At 52.9% G+C, this 19,801-nt stretch overlaps 1 protein-coding gene across 4 annotated transcripts in view; it reads left to right on the forward strand.

Moving 5' to 3' along the window:
* Positions 1-19,801, forward strand: part of SLC16A3 (solute carrier family 16 member 3) — a 51,899-nt gene that overhangs the window by 23,125 nt on the left and 8,973 nt on the right. For all 4 annotated transcript variants that reach the window (XM_075014576.1, XM_075014577.1, XM_075014579.1 and 1 more), the window contains 3 exons: positions 16,791-17,033; positions 17,433-17,576; positions 17,947-18,714. In XM_075014576.1, coding sequence (XP_074870677.1) covers positions 16,811-17,033; positions 17,433-17,576; positions 17,947-18,714 — 1,135 coding nt within the window. In that variant the 5' untranslated portion in view covers positions 16,791-16,810. The remainder of the gene's footprint in view (positions 1-16,790; positions 17,034-17,432; positions 17,577-17,946; positions 18,715-19,801) is intronic.

The following is a 19,801-nucleotide window of genomic DNA, read 5'->3' on the forward strand; positions in this document are numbered from 1 at the left end:
AACCTTCTCCATCAGCTCCTGTTGTTGTTTTGGGTTTCTTACCTTGGTCTTCCTTGCCCTGAGTGGTGCACAATAGCCCTGCCTCTGCTGCGCAAGCTCTTTTGGAATACTGTCATATGACTCTTCGGCTACGTCTACACGTGAAGCCTACATCGAAATAGCTTATTTCGATGTAGCGACATCGAAATAGGCTATTTCGATGAATAACGTCTACACGTCCTCCAGGGCTGGCAACGTCGATGTTCAACTTCGACGTTGCGCAGCACAACATCGAAATAGGCGCAGCGAGGGAACGTCTACACGCCAAAGTAGCACACATCGAAATAGGGATGCGAGGCACAGCTGCAGACAAGGTCACAGGGCGGACTAGCGCTTCCGGGGCAACAGCTAGCCGCTCCCTTAAAGGGCCCCTCCCAGACACACTCAGCCTGCACAGCACGCGGTCTGAGGAGCCATAGGCACACAGACCCCGGGCGATGCAGGCATGGACCCGCAGCAGCAGCAGCAGCAGCAGCCAGAGGTCCACCCAGCCCTCCCGGCAGGAGCAGAGCTTGCCCTGATCCATGCCATGCGGGAGGCAGCTGAGCACCTCCTTGCTACACCGGAGGAGGAGCTGCCCCCAGGGCAGCAGGGCTCAACCCCCAACCCTGCAGCACCCCGCCCCCACCCCCGCCTCACACACCGGCGGCTGTGGAGCTACCCCACCAGCACTGACTGGTGGGAGCGGCTGGTGCTTGGGGAGTGGGACGACGACCGCTGGCTCAGGAACTTCGGGATGAGCCGGCAGACATTTATGGAACTGTGCCAGTGGCTCACCCCCGCACTCAGGCACCAGGACACCGCCATGTGGCGTGCCCTCTCAGTGGAGAAACAGGTCGGCATCGCTGTCTGGAAGCTGGCCACTCCCGACAGCTACCAATCCGTGGGGCAGCAGTTTGGTGTCAGCAAGGCCACCGTCGGGGCTGTCCTCATGGAGGTAAGAGAACCCGCGGGGGGAGGCCAGGGCAGGGGAGGGGAGGGGAGGGGAGGGCGGGGGAGGCCAGGGCAGAGGAGGGCAGGGCAGGGGAGGGGAGGGGAGGGCAGGGCAGGGCCACGCACACCCTGCTCACCCCTCATTGGTGCTGTCCCATGTGCTTTCCCTGCAGGTTGTGCGTGCCATCAATGCCATGCTCCTGCACAGGCTCGTGAGGCTGGGGGACCCAGATGCCACCATCGCGGCCTTTGCCACCCTGGGCTTCCCCAATTGCTTCGGGGCTCTGGATGGGACTCACATCCCCATCCGCGCCCCGCACCACAGTGGAGGACGCTACATGAATCGCAAGGGCTACCATTCTGTGGTCCTCCAGGCCTTGGTGGACAGCCGGGGCAGTTTCCAGGACATTTATGTGGGCTGGCCTGGCAGCACCCACAACACCCGGGTTTTCCGGAACTCGGGCCTGTGCCGCCGGCTGGAGGCAGGGACCTACATCCCCCAGCAGGAGATCCCTCTGGGGGACACCACCATGCCCCTCTGCGTCATCGCAGATGCGGCATACCCCCTCCGGCCCTGGCTCATGCACCCGTACACAGGCCATCTCTCTGCTAGCCAGGAGCACTTCAACCAGCGCCTGAACCACGCGCGCCAGGTGGTGGAGCACTCATTTGGCCACCTGAAGGGACGCTGGAGATGTCTCCTGACCCGCCTGGATGCGGGCCCCAACACCATCCCCCTGATTGTGGGTGCCTGCTGCGCCCTGCACAATTTGGTGGAGAGCAAGGGGGAGGCCTTCTTCCAGGGCTGGGCTGTGGAGGCCGGCAGGGCCGACGTGCAGCCACGCGCTGTCCCCAGTCGGCAGGTGGACCCCGAAGGGACCCGGGTCCGGGAGGCCCTGCGGGCCCACTTCAATGATGAGGCCGCGGGGTGAACTCTGCCAGGCCCCCCACTGCCCACCCCTTCCTCCACCACACTCCCTGCCCCAACGCCCACACCATGGAGCACCCAACCGCACCCCCTCCCACTTTTCCTGGACAAATGACAGCACGCACTTGTGGCTGAACTTAAACTGCTTTTTCTTTTAGAACTTTTTTTTTTAAACTATAAATATAAAACAAGAACAAACTATATACAACATGTGTGGAACCAAAGTAATATGTACAAATAAAACAATAGTAATAAAAAAGTGTGTTCAGTAATAAAAAGAAAACCAGGGATGATAAAGGGGAAAACTATTTACATGGGGGGGCTGGGGCAAACGGGGGGCACAAAATAATAAGTCCCAACTATATACAAGGGGGGGAACCACGTCCTGGGCCCCTCGCCCCTAAAGTCCGGCACTGGGCGTGGGTGGCCGGGAGCCCCGCCGCGGCCGCAGCCCTGTCCGGGGCTGGCTGGGGGCGGGGCGGACCGGAAGATATGCCCGGCGAGTCTCAGCTGGCTCCAGGGGTCCCTCGGCGCTCTGTCCCTCGGTGGTGGGTGGGGGGGCGACGGCGGACGGGACGGCGACGTGCAGAGCAGCTGGTGGTGCGGCGGGTGGAGCAGGCATGTTGGGCGCTGCAGCAGCCAGCGCGGCATGGGGGGCCAGGTAGTCCACCAGGCGGTTGAAAGTCTCCATGTAGGCCCCTCATGCCTCTTGGCGCCAGGCCAGCGCCCGCTCCTGCAGCTGCAGGTGCTGCTCCGCGACCTCCAGCTGCCGACGGTGGATGGCCAGCAGCTGGGGGTCTGTCGCCGTCGGCTGGTGGTGGCGCGGGGTCCACCGTCTAGCCTGCCGTGGGGCCGGTCGGTCCTCGGCTGAGGGGCTTGCCTGGAGCGATGGCCCCGGAGGGGTCTCCGGGACTACTGATGCCTCGCCGGCGCTCTCTTCCGGTCCTTCCGATGGTGCAGGTGCGGGACACAGGAGAGGAGGCGGGGAAGAAGAATGGAGACAGGCGTTAGTGTGGGCCCCGAGCCGTGGCCTGGCCTTTGTCCCCCCAGCCCTGTGCTGCAGGTTCCCCATCCCCGTCCCTGGGAGGTGCTGCTGTGATGGATGGGGTTCAGGGGTCCCCCAGCACTGCACCCCGTCCCCTGGTGGGAGCTACTCTCACTTCACTCCACAGGGTCTGGCAGGAGAGGTTTCTTAGGCCACAGATGCCCAGTTTCTCCCAGGAGTGACAGCACCAGCTGTCGGAAGAGACAGTCCTTCCAACCCGTCCTGGGGAGAAGACCCCAAGGGGTGCCCCTCTGGGATGCAGCTTTCCCCCTCCTCAGGCTGGCTGCCTTCCAGCTCTCCTTTCCCCTAGCCTCTACCTGTGGCCCCCGCCCTGCCCCCCCAATTCAAAGCCAGCTCGGCTCCTCCCTCCTCTTTGTTCAGGGCAGAGGTGTCACCTGCCAGCTGTAGCCCCACGATCATCATTTGCCCCTGGGAGCTATTTGGCTCTTGTTGCTCATATCTAGCCTGTCTCCCTTTTGCACTCCCCCCACTCCATCACATGCTGCTGTTGCTGCTGCTGCGGGGTGTCCCACCCCCTCCTCCCGGGGGCCCCTCGAGGTTCTGCTCCCCCCTGCCCCAGGGATGGGGCATGGCACTGTCGTGCGGGGTGGGGGGGGGCAGGGGCTGATGCACTGCTGTGAGGGACATGGCCCTGCTGTCCTTGGGGCCATGGCCATGTGAGCATGTGGGGGGCCCTGGACACATATCTATTACCCCCTGCCCCTCAAGCCCAGGGGTGTACACCAGAGGGGGGTACATACCTGTCGGTCCACTCCCACGGTCTGGAGATCCCTGGGGGGGCGGAGGCCCGGCTGCTGCTCCGGGATGGCAGGAGGAGGATCTGCAGCCCGGATTCTGCGGAGGAGGAGCCCCCCTCCTCCTCCTCCTCCTCCTGCCGCGATGTCCTGGGGGTGGGCTCCGGGGGGGCCCCCGGGGTGCGGGGCTTACCTCCGGGGCGGACTCTGGCTGAAGGGCCTGCTGGGGCTCGTCGGCCGAAGTATCAAGGGTGGCCGGAGGGGAGGAGGTGTGCCGGGGGCCCAGGATGTCCCTGAGCTCCCTGTAAAAGGGGCAAGTGACGGGGGCGGCCCCAGATCGGCCGGCCGCAGCCCGGGCCCGGGAGTAACCCTGCCGCAGCTCCTTCACCTTACTCCTGACATGATCAGGAGTGCGGGCAGTGTGACCCCGGGCAGCCAGGCCGTCGGCCAGCCAAGCGAACGCATCCGCGTTCCGCCTCTTGCTCCCCATTACCTGGAGCACCTCCTCCTCGCTCCAGAGCCCCAGCAGGTCCCGCAGCTCGGCCTCCGTCCAGGAGGGGCCCCGCTGCCGCTTGCCAGCCTGGCTGCCCGCCTGGCTGGGCTGGCTGCCCTGGCTCCCCTTGGGGGGGGGTCCCCTGGGGGGGCTGGGGGGGCTGCCGGGCAGCCATCGCAGCTGGGGTGGCTGTCTGTGCTGGCTGAGGAATGTGCAGGCTGGCCGCGTGTCTGGGCTGCCACCTGCACGTTCTCTCAGCTTCCTGCACAGGAAGGGAGGGGGAGGGGACCTTTAAGGGGCCGCTCCACGTGGCCACCATTGAGCTGAGGGGCTGCAGAGAGCGTCTCTCAACCCCTCAGCTGATGGCCGCCATGGAGGACCCCGCAATTTCGACGTTGCGGGACGCGCAACGACTACACGGTCCCTATTTCGACGTTGAACGTCGAAGTAGGGCACTATTCCTATCCCCTCATGGGGTTAGCGACTTCGACGTCTCGCCACCTAACGTCGAAGTTAACTTCGAAATAGCGCCTGACGCATGTAGCCGTGACGGGTGCTATTTCGAAGTTAGTGCCGCTACTTCGAAGTAGCGTGCACGTGTAGACATGGCTTTCATGTGCCTATGAATCACAGAATGCCTGTCTGTAAAGAGACCAGCTGAGATAATAGTTGGCTTATTGGGCCATCTTCTCTTCATGAGAGAGTGAGACAGGCTTTTGAACTAAAGGTCTCATGTCAACAGATGCTGGACCAATAAAAGATGTTACCTCACTCAGTCTCTCTAATATTCTGCAACTACCACAGCTACCACTACAGTGCATGTCCTTAAAAAGCCAGAACGAGGATAAAAGATGGCCAGGATCTGTGTTTGCCTTTAAAGAAATAACCTGCTCTGTGACAACACGTGAAAGAAACTCATTCTGTGGCAAAGTTGTTTAGGGCTAGAAAGTTTCAGTGTTCTGTTATAGCATGATATTAAATGCAAGAGTATGAACAACTCAGGCTAAGCTAGTTTCTGTCTTTATTAACTGGTCTGTTAGTTGTATTACCTTGAATTTTGTAAAATGCAGTGACACAGAGAGTGTATACTGTAGTTCACCTGACATCTAGCATTAGAATTATGTCACAAAGAGAAATTTTGAGCTGAGGGTTAATGTATCTTCAGCATAACCTGCTGGCATACTATATTTTGTTAGACCTTCATGCCGTAGTTGAACAGTTGTGGCATGAGGCTGACCAAAAGTCCTGTTTTTAAAGGGAACGTCCTGCATTTAAGCCATGGGTGTCCAACCTTTTGGCTTGCCTGGGCCGCATTGAGTGAAGAGGAATTGTCTTGGGCCGCATATAAAATATATAATATAGTTAATGTATATAAATCATATAATAATGTTAAAAGTTTACGATCTTGTGGGGCCACATTACTAGCTGTCGAGAGCCGCAGGTTGGACACGCCTGATTTAAGCCCTCCTGTAGGTGTCCCTGCTTATTTAAAAAAATGGGCAAATTGTGCCATATTTTCTTCCTCTTTCCTCCCATCAGTACCAGTGGATCCTACTGCTGCCTTGGTCCTTGGTCACCAGCTACATGCCCACCAGCAGTGAGTTTTGGACTCCAGTGGCTGATGATGGGGATGAGTGTGTACGGCTGGTGGTTGGGCAAATCTGCAGTGTGGGGTTGGCTGCTCCCCCTGCTGGTCTGTTAGTGCAGTCCCTGCTGTGTGCCAGCTCTTGGCCCAGTAGGTGCCCTACCCCCTGCAGCCCATTTCCAGCCAGTACTGACTGCTTACTGTGGTGGCTGTGAATGTGGGCGTATAGTGGCTGGTCCCCTGCACTTCCCATCCACCTTTTGCATGCTTCCCCTCTCACTGTCTTCTTGCTGCTGAGCCTGTTCACCCCTCCTCAGTACTTCTCCATATGCCCCCTTGTGGAGTGTGGCCCACTGCTGATGCTGTGCAGAGAAACAGACACTGGGTAGATCATTTGGCTCATCAACAGTTTGGCTGGCAGGCTTCTTCATTTCCCAACTGTCTCAGGTTGGGCTGGTATCCTGAGAAAGCTCAAGAACCATTGGCCAAGAGGAACCAAAGTCCTCCATGTGCCAAAGCCCCACACAGCAGCTACTGTGGGGAAGCTTCTCTGCCCCTCAGCTAAACTCTTTAGTGGCAGGGAGGAAGCTATTGCCAGCATGTTTGCATTCTAATCCTGCAGATCCCCAGGCAGGTACCAAATAAGGTGGTGCTGTCCCAGTGGCCCAGCCAAGCATGGAGGGTTGAGAGTTCTGATAGGAAGGGTTGTCTCAGCTTGGTCAGTCTCCCCCCTACCCAGGTACAGGAGTTTGTGTTTTTGTGTGTGTGAGAGAGAGATAGATCTCTCCATGAAGACCTTAAAGATAAGATGGTAAATAAAGACTCCAGCTATGTAGTATTTCTTTATAATGGGCTCCATCAACGTGATGTTGATTTGAATATTTGTTCTGCATAGTTCTAATTGACTGCCATTGAACTTCTTTGAATATGAATTATTTTACCAGGTGTCCTGTATTCAGCATAGGAAAATATGGGCACTCTAGAGCCATGTATCACATAACATCATGTGTCCAGGCAGGCCCATATAATGCAATAATATTTTGTTATAGGATAAATCTAATTTGAGTGGGATTTTCCCTTGCTGCAGTTTAAACCCATTGCTTCTTGTCCTACCCTCAGAGACTAAGAAGAACAATTTCTCCCTCCTCATTGTGACCCTGTTTTAGGTACTTGCAAATTGCTATCATGTCCCTGTAAGTCTTCCCTTTTCTAAACTAAACAAGCCCAGTTCCTTCAGTCTTCTCCCATAGCTCATGTTCTCTAGACCTTTAATCATTCTTGTTGCTCTTCTCTGGACCTTCTCCAATTCCTCCACATCTCTCTTGAAATGTGGTGCCCAAAATTGGACACAATACTCCCAACTGAGGCCGAATCAGTGCACAGTAGAGCGGAAGAACAACTTCTTGTGTCTTGCTCACAACACTCCTGTTAATGCATCCCAGAATGTTTGCTTTTTTGCAACAGTGTCACATTGTTGACTCATATTTAGCTTGTGATCCACTATGACCCCTAGATCCCTTTCTGCAGTACCACTTGCTGGACAGTTGCTTCCCATTCTGTGTGTGTGAAACTCATTATTTTCCTTCCAAAGTGGAGTACTTTGCATTTGTCCTTATTAAACTTCTTCCTATTTACCTTTCCATTTCTCCAGTGTGTCCAGATCATTTTGAATTAGGACCCTATCAACACCTCCTAACTTGGCATCATCTACAAATTTACTAAGCGTACTCTCTATGCCAGTATCTAAATTGTTGATGAAGATCTTGAACAAAACTGGTGCCAAGACATACTCCTGCAAAACCCCTCTTGTTATGCCCTCTCAGAATGGTTATCCAGCCAGTTATGCACCCACCTTATGGTAGCCCCATCTAAGTTGTATGTGCCCATTTATTGATGAGATGATCATGCAAGACCACATCAAATGCCTTACTAAAGTCTGGGTATACCACATCCACCACTTCTCCCTTGTCCATGAGGCTTGTTATCCTATGATGAGGCTGATGAGATGATAACAAAGACAGAGATCAGCAGCTTGATTAACACATACCATGCCCACAGTTGCATTTGCCTTTGTTCCAGCCCTGCTTCATCCTGCTTCCAGTCTGAGCTCCAGCTGTGTTCCAGCCTGGCCTCAACTTGCTAACAGTCTCAGCTCCTGCTTGGTTCCAGCCTCCATTTCCCTCCACTTCTGACTACCAGTTTCAAACTTTAGTTCTATCTTGTTGGATATCACTTACAGGCCATGTCTGCACGAGCCCCAAACTTCGAAATGGCCACGCAAATGGCCATTTTGAAGTTTACTAATGAAGCGCTGAAATGCATATTCAGCGCTTCATTACATGTGGGCGGCCGCGGCACTTTGAAATTGACGCGCCTCGCCGCTGCGCGTCTCGTCCCGACGGGGCTCCTTTTCCCTTGAGCTGATGGGAATAAGGGGACTTCGAAGTAGGCGGGGTCCTTTTGAAAAGGAGCCCCGTCGGGACGAGACGCGCAGTGGCGAGGCGTGTCAATTTCAAAGTGCCGCGGCCGCCCGCATGTAATGAAGCCCTGAATATGCATTTCAGAGCTTCATTAGTAAACTTCGAAATGGCCATTTGTGTGGCCATTTCGAAGTTTGGGGCTTGTGTAGACGTAGCCACAGTGCTTTTCAACTGACTGCCTGTTTCACCCCATGACACTTCTTTCATCCATAGTACTCAATTTTCCTAAAGTTTTCTTGAAGTCATATCCTGGCTGATTATACCAGGCTACATCTACATTAGGCAAAGTAAGTCAACTGCAGATATACAGTTCTAGCTACCACAGTTGTGTAGCTAGAATTGACGTATCTTTGCTTGGCTAACTTGGCCATCTCTACTGGGGAAGGTCGACATGAGAGTTCCTTCTGTCAGCTTCCCATACTCCTTCCTCACGAGAAGTACAGGGGTCAACTGCAACCCCTGAGAAGTCAATTTTGTGCATCCATATTAGACACATGAAATCCTACCTCAAAAGTGTAGGGCTATGTCTACACTAGCACACAACGTCGAAGTAGCCTATTTCGAAGTAAGGATATCAAAATAGGCTACTGTGACGTGTATCATCTACATGTCCACCAGGGCTGGTGCCGTCGGTGTTCAGCATCGAAGTAGTGATGGGGAACGTCGAAAGGAGCCGCCCCAGAAGGGAACTCAGAGCGTCCACACACACAAGCGCTCCCCATCGAAATAAGGGGCCAGGAAAGCCCATGGACCGGGTGACAGTCTGGAGTAGCCCTTCCAGGTCAACAGTAAACTGCTCCTTTAAAGGGCCCCTCCCAGACACACACAGCCTGCACAGTATGAGGTCCACAGGGTACTCTCCACACTCTCGCAGACCAAGGCACAGAAGATATGGACCCCGAGCAGCAGCAGCAGCAGCAGCAGCAGCAGCAGCAGCAGCAGGAAGAGGAGGCCCTCCAGGTAGTCATCCAGGGGGCAAGTGCCGTGCTAGGTGCTGCCCGGGAGGCTGCCCAGTGGTTCCTCCCAGAGGAGCCTTCCCTGGAGGCGGACGGGGATGCCCCTGACCACTGGGGTCCCCTCTTCCTCCCCCGCTGGCTGCTCCCCCACCTCTGGAGTGCTCCGAGTGCTCGGAGCAGCTGGTCATGAGGGAGTGGGACAACAACATGTGGCTGCGGAACTTTCTCATGTGCCGGCAGACCTTTCTGGAGCTCTGCCAGTGGCTCACCCCTGCACTGAGGCACCAGGACACCCGGATGCGGCACGCCCTCCCCGTCGAGGGGAGGATCACAATAGCTGTCTGAAGCTGGCCACTCCAGACAGCTATCGCTCCGTGGGACACCAATTTGGAGTGAGAAAGGCCACAGTCAGGGCTGTCATCATGGAGGTAAGGAGGCCCGGGCACACATTCACTGGGGGGCGGGGGGGCTGGGTGTGGGGCTGGGGAAGGAGGGGCGCCGGGGAGTGAGGGGCTGGGGGGGGGTACCCAGGGAGGGGCCCGGGAGGGGAGTCTGGGGGAGGGCCTTGGGGGGAGGGCCCTGGGGCACCCTGCACACCCTCATGGGCGCCTGTGTTCCCTCCCCATAGGTGGTCTGTGCGCTCAATGCCATGCTGCTCCAGAGGGTTGTCTGACTCGAGGACCTGGACGCAGCCATCGCCGGATTCACTGTCATGGGGTTCCTGAACTGCTTCAGGGCCCTGGGTGGGACCCACATCCCCATCCACACCCCGGACCGCAGCAGAGGAAGATACATAACTGCAGGGGCTACCACTCCGTGGTCCTCCAGGCGATGGTGGACAGTCGAGGCCGCTTCCAGGATGTGTACGTGGGCTGGCCCAGCTGCACGCACGATGCCCGTGTTTTTAGGAGCTCAGGCCTGTGCCGCCGGCTGGAGAAGAGGACCTACATCTCCCCTCGTGGCGGATGCAGCCTACCCCCTCCAGCCCTGGCTTATGCACCCGTACACCAGCCACCTCAATGCCAGCCAGCAGCAGTTCGTCAGGTGGTGGAGAGGACCTCCGGCCGTCTGAAGGGCCTGGATGTCAGCCTCCAGAACATCCCCTAGGTTGTGGGTGCGTGCTGTACGCTCCACAACATTGTCAAGAGCAAGGGGGAGCCTTTCAACCAGGGGTGGGTGGTCAACGCTGGCACGGGCTTCCCCCAGCTGGCCGCCGCACCCAGCCGCCAGGTCCACCGTGATGGGGGTACAGGTCCGTGAGGCCCTGCAGGCCCATTTCGATCAGGCACCTCCCTGGCCTTCCCCAGAGGACCCCCCCCCACACAGCCCACACTGCCTGCACACTGGCCCAAACACCTGCACGCTACCCCCACAACAAGCACACGCCTCCTGTTATTTGGAAAATAAAACCTTTTTTTTTTCTGAAAAGTTCTAACTTTGTTTTGTGCACAACAGGAACTGCAGCCAATATACAAAAAGGGGGACAACTATATACATGGGGGCCCGGTGGATGGCTCAGATGTTGGCCCATCAGTCTGGGGTGGGGGTAGAGGGGCATGGCCGTTTGGGAGCTGGGAGGACCGGCAAGTATGGCCGGGATGCCTCCCCTGGCTGGTCTTCAGCCCCAGTGGGCTCTGGTCCTGGGGAGCTTGCAGGCAGTGCGGCTGGTGGGGTGGCAGGTGGCGCGGCGGGGAGGGCGGCCCGGGGGGCAGGAGCCGGGTGACGGCCTCCTGGATCGACCCGGCTATGTCCCAGAAGACCCCCATGAAGTCCTCCCACGCCGCCCACCGCCGGGTGGACTCCTCCCTGTTGAAGTGGAGTCTCTCCTCCGCCACCTCCGTCTGCTGCCAGAGAGCTGCCAGGAGCTGGGGGTCCACAGGGGCCATCCCCAGGGTCCAGTGGTGGCAGGACCGTCCCACTGGCCTTGGGGGTGTCTCCAGGTGCTGGCGGTGGCTGACCTCTGGTGGGCTGTCAGGGACAACGGAGGGTGCCTGGCTGCCGGGGGCATCGGAGGGTGCAGCTGCAGAGAGGGAGAGAGGGAGAGGAAGGCTGTTAGTACTGTTCCCTGGCCCGTGGCCCATTCCCCCCACCCCCTCTTGGGTGCGGGGTCTCCGTCCCCGTCGGTGGGTATGATGTCCCTGTTGGCTGTCCCCATAGCATACTCCCCCCACCCCCGGGGTTAAGACACAGTGCTGTCCATGGGTGTGGGTGCTGATGGGCACTGATGGCTGTTCCCCTGTCCTGGGACCATGCTGTGGCTGGGCGGTTGCGGGTTGGGGACCGCTGGGGGTGTGTGAGGCTCCCGGTCGTGTCTGGTGCCCCCGCCCCATAGCCCATGGGTGTGTGCCCTGTGGGGTACATACCTTACCGTCCACTGCCGCGGTCAGGGGAAGCCCGGTGGGCGGATGCCTGGCTGGTGCTCTGGCAGGGAAGGTAGATGAGGAGCCCCCACTCCTTGCTGGTGGACCCCTCCTCCGCTGTCCTGAGGGGGTGCTTCTAGTGTGGGCCCCAGGGTGTGGGGCTGGCCTCCGGGCCGGACTCTGGCTCCGAGGCCTGCTGGGGCTCGCTGGCCGTGATATCAAGGGTGGTCGGGGGGGAGGAGGTGTCCCGGGGGCCCAGGATGGCCTTGAGCTCCCTGTAATAGGGGCAAGAGACAGGGGCGGCCCCAGACCGGCTGGCTGAGTCCTGGGCCCGGGCATACCCCTGCTGCAACTCCTTCACCTTACTCCAGATGTGATCCAGAGTGTGGGCAGGGTGACCCTGGGTAGCCAGGCCCTCGGCCAGTCGGGCAAATGCTTCTGCTTTCCACTGCTTACTCCCCATCATGTGGAGCACCTCCTCTTCACCCTAGAGCCCCAGCAGGTTTCAGAGCTTGGCCTCCGACCAGGAGGGGCCCTGCCTCTTTTTGGCCCCCACCTTGGCTGCCGGGGGTGCCTGGGTCCCCTCAGGAGGGGAGCCCTGGGAGTGCTTGGGGGGGCTGGCTCGATGCAATGGGTGGTGCGTGGATGGGTTGGGGCCTGTAGAGGGTGTGCAGGGCTAGCATGTGCATGTGCTGCTGCCTGCACACTCTTAGTTTCCTGCCACAGGAAGTCTGGGTCCATGGTGCTTTAAAGGCTGCTGCACGCGGGGACCATAAAGCCCTGCAGGGGCTGGACAGAGCATCTCAACCCCTCGGCTGACGGCCGCCATGGAGGAGCCCGCTATTTTGAAGTAGCGGGACGTGGATCGTCTATGCACACCCTACTTCAACGTTCAACGTCGAAGTAGGGCGCTATTCCTATCTTCGGATGGGAATAGCAATTTTGATGTCTCGCCACCTAACGTCAATTTCGACATCAAAATTGCACACGGCGTGTGTAGACGCGACGGATGCTATTTCGACATTGTGCCAGCGACTCCGAAGTAGCTGGCTAGTGTAGACATACCCTAGATGTATCCGCAGCAGCACAGAGCTGGAAGAGATCGATTCTGATTGGCTTTGAGGCAGCAGGGTGGCTTGCTTCTGGGTAGGATTGCTGCTTCTTGTTGGCTGCCTAAAGCTACATCTATGCTACGAGATGCATTTGAATTTAGGGCAGTTAGCTTGATATTAAAATGTCACTGTCTTCACTGTAAATACCATTAGTTTGAATTAGGGAGCATTAATATCGATATGATAATACCATTGGAAATTGGGTGTAGCATCAAGTTTGAATTTAAAATTTCAAATAAAAGCCAGCGTGGAAGCACCATGTCTTAAAATTGAATTCATTGGCCTCCAGAAGTGTCCCATATGTATCCCACAAAGCTATGTGGTTACCCACCAGGTATGGACACTTCCTTCTCCATGGCTGTCCAGGTGTGCAGGAAGAAGGTCACAGGAATCCCACAAATTTGAATTTGAATTCATCAGCACCCAGTCTTTGAAATATAAAGGGTGCCCATAATGAAAAATTTCTTTTACCCATTGCATCGCACCACATCCATGCCCATCACATCGGTAGCTATCTCCTTCAGTCAAGACCACTCAGGGTAGTAGGAAAAAAACAGAAGAGCAGACTTTGATTCCCTGAGAAAACTGATGGGTAGGATCCCCTGGGAAGCTAATCTGAAGGGGAAAGTAGTTCAGGAGAACTGGAAGTATTTTAAAGAAGTCCAATTGAAGGCACAGGAAGAAACCATCCCGACGTGCAGTAAGAAAAGCAAATATGGCAGGCAACCAGCTTGGCTTACAAGGTAAATCCTCGGCAAGCTTAAACTCAAAAAGGATGCCTAAAAGAAGTGGAAACTTGGATAGATGACTGAGTGGGAATATAAATATACAGCTGGAGAATGCAGCTAGCAAGGAATCTAAAGGGCAACAAGAAGGGTTAACAAGCCATGTTAACAATAAGAGGATTATCAGGGAGGGTGTAGGGCCCTTACTTGGATGAAGGAGGTAACCTAGTGACAGATGATGTGGAAAAGGCTGAAGTACTCAATGCTTTTTTTTGCCTTGGTCTTCACAGACAAGGTCAGCTCCCTGACTATGGCCCTGGGCAATTCAGTATGGGAAGGAGCTGGGCAGCCCTCGGTGGGGAAAGAAGGCGTTAAGAGCTACTTAGAAAATCTAGATGCACACAAATCCATGGGTGTGGATTTAATGCATCCAAGGGTACTGAGGGAATTGGTAGATGTCATTGAAGAGTCTTTGGCTATTATCTTTGAAAACGTGGAGATCAGGAGAGGTCCCACATGACTGGAAAAAGGCAAATATAAGCCCATGCTTAAAAACGGGAAAAAAGGACAATCCAGGGAACTACAGACCAGTCGGCTGTACCTCAGTCCTCGGAAAAATCATAGAGGGATCCTCAAAGAATCCTTTTTGGAGCACTTGGAAGAGGGGAAAGTGATCAAGAGTAGTCAACATGGATTCACCAAGAGCAAGTCGTCCCTGACCAATCTGATCAGCTTCTGTGATATGGTAACTGGCTCTGTTGACCTGGGGAAGTCAATGAATGTGACATACCTTGACTTTAGCAAAGATTTTGATACAGTCTCCAACAAAATTCTTGCTGCACCTTCAGGGTTCACCTCCCATCAGATAAAGAGGCATTTTATTCACTTTGCTGGCTGCTGACTGTCCACACCTGCTTTCCACTGCTGCCCTGCTGGCTACTTGTCATGCTTCTCTGCACCGCCCTGCTAGCTCCTTGTCGCACCTCTGCCGCCGCTGCCACCCTGCTGGCTGACAGTCACCATCTGTTGTTATCCACCTCTGACCTGTGACCTCTTCATATTAGTCTCTTAGGCTGTGACCATATGACTCATCCCTTTCAGAAAGTGCATGTTAATGAGGCAGTTTGGAAGATGCTAATGAGGCACTGACATGAATAGGCAGTGCCTCATTAGCATAATGGCGGCTGTGCATGATTTGAAAGTGCTGCTTTCAGAATGCAAGCCTTCCATGTAGACAGGGGCCTTTTGAAAGGACCCCCGACTTCAAAAGCCCCTTATTCCTATAGGTGCTTTTGAAGTCGGGGTCCTTTTGAAAGGCCCCTATCTACCTGGGCAGTGCGCATTCTGAAACCGGCACTTTTGAATCACGTGCAGCTGCTATTATGCTAATGCGGCACTACATATTCGTGTCAGCGCCTCATTAGCATCTTCCAAGTTGCCTCATTAACATGCCCCTTCTGAAAGGGGATGGGTAGTGTGGACACAGCCTGAGAGTATGTCTACACAGCAAAGTTATTTCAAAATAAGAGCTGTTATTTTGAAATAACTATCCTAGTGTCAACACAATGCAAATGCTATTTTGAAATAATTTTGAAATAGCAGTTGGTTTATTTTGCAATTGGTAAATCTCATTTGACAAAGAAAAATGCCTATTTTGAAATAGCTATTTCCCTGCTGTTAAGAATATAAGCCATAGTGTGTCCAGTGCTATGACTGTCTTTTCTTTGAAAATTGTCTGTAGGAGTGTCATAACTGTAGGTTGGTCTGTATCTAGTTATCTAGTATGTTGTATTTATCTGGCCCTCTTATCATTTTGTCTAAGTACCTCAAATACTTTAAAGTAGTTGTCCTCACAACATCCATGTGAAGTACTAATAACTCCATTTTACAGATGGGGAAATGGACACTAAGTGACGCATCCAAGATCACAGAGGAAGTGTGTGACACAGCAGGGGGCTTTAACCCTGATGTACCAAATGAGAGGTTACTGCCCTAACCACTGAGTCACACTGCGCCTCGCTAGCAGACTGTCTTGCAACATCATTGACAAGCAGTCCTCCTAGCATAAGGAAAACCTGCTGTGCAACAACTGGGTACATTATCTACATATTATAAAAGGAGAGCTGTCTGTCAGTCCATGCTTCTGTCCCACCCATCCACTGTAGTCATGAGATTGCATGAGGCCTGTATGGAGTGTGCCTACGTAAGCATCGCTGCTCTCCCTCTGTCATGACTGATTGTGCCCCGCTCCTGACGACTTGGACCAGTAGACCCCAGGAGCTCGAGCTTGTGATTGCTGCTTAAGGAAACAGCCTGCCTCTTTCCACGGGCTACAGCTGTGCAATGAGACATGCATGGTATCACTGCCCGCCAGCAATAACAAACAAATGGCATGTCCAGCGCAGCTTTTCTTAAGGCTTCACTGACCTCCCCCTGCACTCACTTCAGGCCCAGCATAGTCTCACCTACAGCAACATACCAGCTTCAGGAGATCCCCTAAGGCTGGTCTCAGCAGCCCCCAAGGTGGGAGCGCCCAGCTGGCTCTGGAGCCCCTCCGCTGCCCTGGGCCTTCTCTACACTCAGAGGCGCCCTTCACTGCCTCTGCCAAGCACATGACTTGGCTGCTGTGGGCTGGGGCTGGTGTCCCATGGAGCAGGAGAGGTGGCGCAGCGCTGGCACCCCTGGTCCCTCACAGCTCCCATGCATGGCAGGATCTGGTCCCTGAAAGGAAGCACCTGAGATAAGGACCCGCCATGCAGGGGGTGCAGCTAGGTGCTAGCCCCAGCCATAGGAGAGTGGCAGAGCATGCATTGCTGCAGAGCCGGGGTGGGGTGGCTGGGTAGGGTGGGAGGCCAGCCCTCAGGATGGCAGTATGCAGTTGGCTGGTGGTGCCCTGAGTACTCATTCCCCTAAAAACCTCTTTCCTTAGCTGTTGAACTTTATCACTAATGGGATTACAACAGAGTGCCTTTGAAAAAACACTTAGAGAAGAGATACGCCGAAGAAATACTAAGGCCCATTGACCAGTACATTCGGCTGTAGCCATCACAAAGGGCTGGACGCTGCTAATATTTATGATATGCAAAGAGAAACAAAGAAATACTGCAGTTTATCTCAGTAATTCTCTAGAAAATTATGTTTGGTTGAAATCCACTCTTTTGATTTCAGTTGATCTGTGATGTACATCCATTTAAAATTCTACTAATGATTATACTTCTATGTAATGGCTATAGATTTTCTGTTTATAATTCTTCAGCCACTATGTTTAGAATGTTCTCACAAGTTTAATGTGTCTGCACATACTACAGCTACTTTTTTTGGAATAAATTTTGAGTAGATTAACATGGATGCTACTAACTATATTTTTATTATTTCTTAGGCAGCCCATTGAGTTTCACTATGGGAGCTGTGGTGGTTGATGATGCTCCATCTGGTGTCAAAGCCCCTGATGGGGGTTGGGGCTGGGCTGTTTTGTTTGGATGTTTTGTCATCACTGGATTTTCCTATGCCTTTCCAAAGGCAGTTAGTGTCTTCTTTAAAGAGCTTATCCGTGAGTTTGGTGTTGGATACAGTGACACAGCATGGATTTCATCAATTCTACTCGCTATGCTTTACGGAACAGGTAAATATTATCTATTTTAAAACAATAGTCTAGGAACCAAACAGACAGATAAAACTTTTCCTTCTAATGTGACTCTGAAGTACCTATAGTTAACATGAAGGTAAAACAGGCATTTTGAAAGGAAAAAAAAACCAAGGATATGAATTGTCAGTTCCTAGGGCACATGCATATGAAGAGAGATCCTACAACTTCCTTTTCCTCAGCAGAGAATGTTGTACAGCATTCTGAGGTTGCAGAGTGCAAAATAAGCAGAATTCCCAGGGAGGAGATGGTGCTAGCAGACAATCCTGAAGATGTGCACAAATTGTGGGAAGAAATACAAATGTATAGATTAAATCAGTAGAGAAAATGAGTTTTCTTGCTTACTGTATCATGCATATTCTCGTTCCCCTTATTCAGGTCCCCTGTGCAGTGTGTGTGTCAATTGGTTTGGCTGTCGTCCAGTCATGCTGGTTGGAGGTCTCTTTGCTTCGTTGGGGATGGTGACAGCTTCCTTCTGTACCAGCATCATTCAGATCTATCTCACTGCAGGTGTCATTACTGGTAAGTGATTGTGGGTGACTAACAGTACGCATATTAGCGCCTTCTCAGACTCCATGTCAATACTGGTATCGATGGCAAAAATTTAAAGCACTAGATCCTCAAAAATGGCCTCTCTGAAGAGCCCAATTCAACCTACAAAGAACTAGTCAGATTATTTCTTACAAATGTTAACCTTTCTGTTCTGTTAGTCATTGCATACAAGAATAATATGATGATGGAACCTTTCTTAATTTTTTTTAATTATTCTGAAATCTTTCCTCCAATTGACATAGGAAAAGTCTGACCTTTGTGAATCAAAGAATGTGAAAACTGTTGAGATTTTTATATAGACACCGAAGGTGAGAACTGACTTTTGTGTGCTCTGTTCCAGGTTTGGGTCTGGCACTCAACTTCCAACCATCGCTCATCATGTTAAATCGTTACTTTGACAAACGCCGACCCTTAGCTAATGGACTTGCTGCGGCTGGAAGTCCTGTGTTTCTCTGTACTCTCTCCCCTCTTGGGCAAATACTGCAACATGAGTATGGCTGGAGAGGGGGATTCCTTATACTTGGTGGAATGCTACTTAACTGCTGTGTTTGTGGGGCACTAATGAGGCCTTTGGAGCCTCCCAAGAAATCTGAAGCTGCTAAGGAACTTACTGAGAAGAAAACAAAGAAAAAGCTCCTGGATTTCAGTGTCTTTAAAGATGGTGGTTTTTTAGTCTACACTCTGGCTGCCTCCATTATGGTGCTTGGGCTCTTTGCGCCCCCAGTCTTTGTGGTGAGCTATGCCAAGGATTTGGGAAATCCAGACACCAAATCAGCTTTTCTTCTGACCATTCTTGGATTTGTTGATATCTTTGCCCGACCTATTTGTGGAGTGGTAGCTGGTCTGAAGTGGGTCAGACCACGCTGTGTCTACCTCTTTAGTTTTGCTATGATTTTTAATGGTTTTACAGATCTCATGGGCTCCATGTCTAACAGTTATGGTGGCTTAGTAGTTTTCTGCATTTTCTTTGGCATTTCCTATGGAATGGTAGGCGCTCTTCAGTTTGAAGTTCTGATGGCTATTGTTGGTACTCAGAAGTTTTCCAGTGCCATTGGCTTGGTGCTTCTGGCTGAAGCTCTAGCAGTTCTGATTGGTCCACCATCAGCAGGTAAATATTCCATGCAGTTCAGAGTTTAACACCATTTATTTTCAGCTGGTGGCACCTACTTGTGTGGTGTGAGAGAGGAGACAGAAAGCCAAGTAACGTCAGTCACCAAGCAGTACACACCATTGATGTAACAATCTGGAGAGTTACATAACTTATTACTGTTAGAATCAGAGATAGGCCTCACACTTTTGTAATGTTCAGACCAGTTTAGACATTGGGGCCTTTTCAGGGATATAACCCCTCAAGAAAGATCTTGGAATTATTGTGGATAGTTCTCTGAAACCATCCATTCAATGTGCTGTAGCAGTCAAAAAAGCAAACAGAATGCTAGGAATCATTAAAAAGGGGATAGAAAATAAGACAGACAATATCTTATTGTCTCTATATAACCCATGGTACCCCCACATCTTGAATATTACATACAGATGTGGTTGCCTCATCTCAAAAGGATACATTGGCAATGAAAAAGGTTCAGAAAAGGGCAACAAAAATTATTTGGGGTTTGGAATGGGTCCCATTGGAACAGAGATTAAAAAGACTAGGACTTTTCACCTTAGAAAAGAAGAGATGAAGGGGCGATATGATTAGAGAGCTACAAAATCATGACTGGTGTGGAAAAAGTGAATAAGGAAAGAACTAGGGGTCACCAAATGAAATTAATGGGAAGCAGGTTTAAAACTAACAAAAGGAAGTTTTTCTTCACACAGTGCATGGTAGGCCCGTGGTACTCCTTGCTAGAGGGAGTTGTGAAGATCAACACTTCAACAGGGTTCAAAAAAGAGCTAGATAAATTCATGGAGGTTAGGTCCATCAATGGCTCTTGGCCAGGATAGGTAGGAATGGAGTCCCTCACTTCTGTTTGTCAGAGGTTGGAAACGGATGTGAGGAAAGGGATCACTTTCGTGATTACCTGTTCTGTTCCCTCCCTCTGGGGCATCAGGCACTGGCCTCTGTCAGGAGACAGCATACTGGGCTAGATGGACCTTTGGTCTGACCCAGTGTGGCTGTGCTTATGTACTTATTTAGAGAAGGTAGATTGAGAGCTTCTGTTCTCCTGATAGGTCATCATATGAGAAGAAAGGGAAAT

This window comes from Carettochelys insculpta, chromosome 20 (genome assembly GCF_033958435.1).
Source record: "Carettochelys insculpta isolate YL-2023 chromosome 20, ASM3395843v1, whole genome shotgun sequence".
NCBI lineage: Eukaryota > Metazoa > Chordata > Testudines > Carettochelyidae > Carettochelys > Carettochelys insculpta.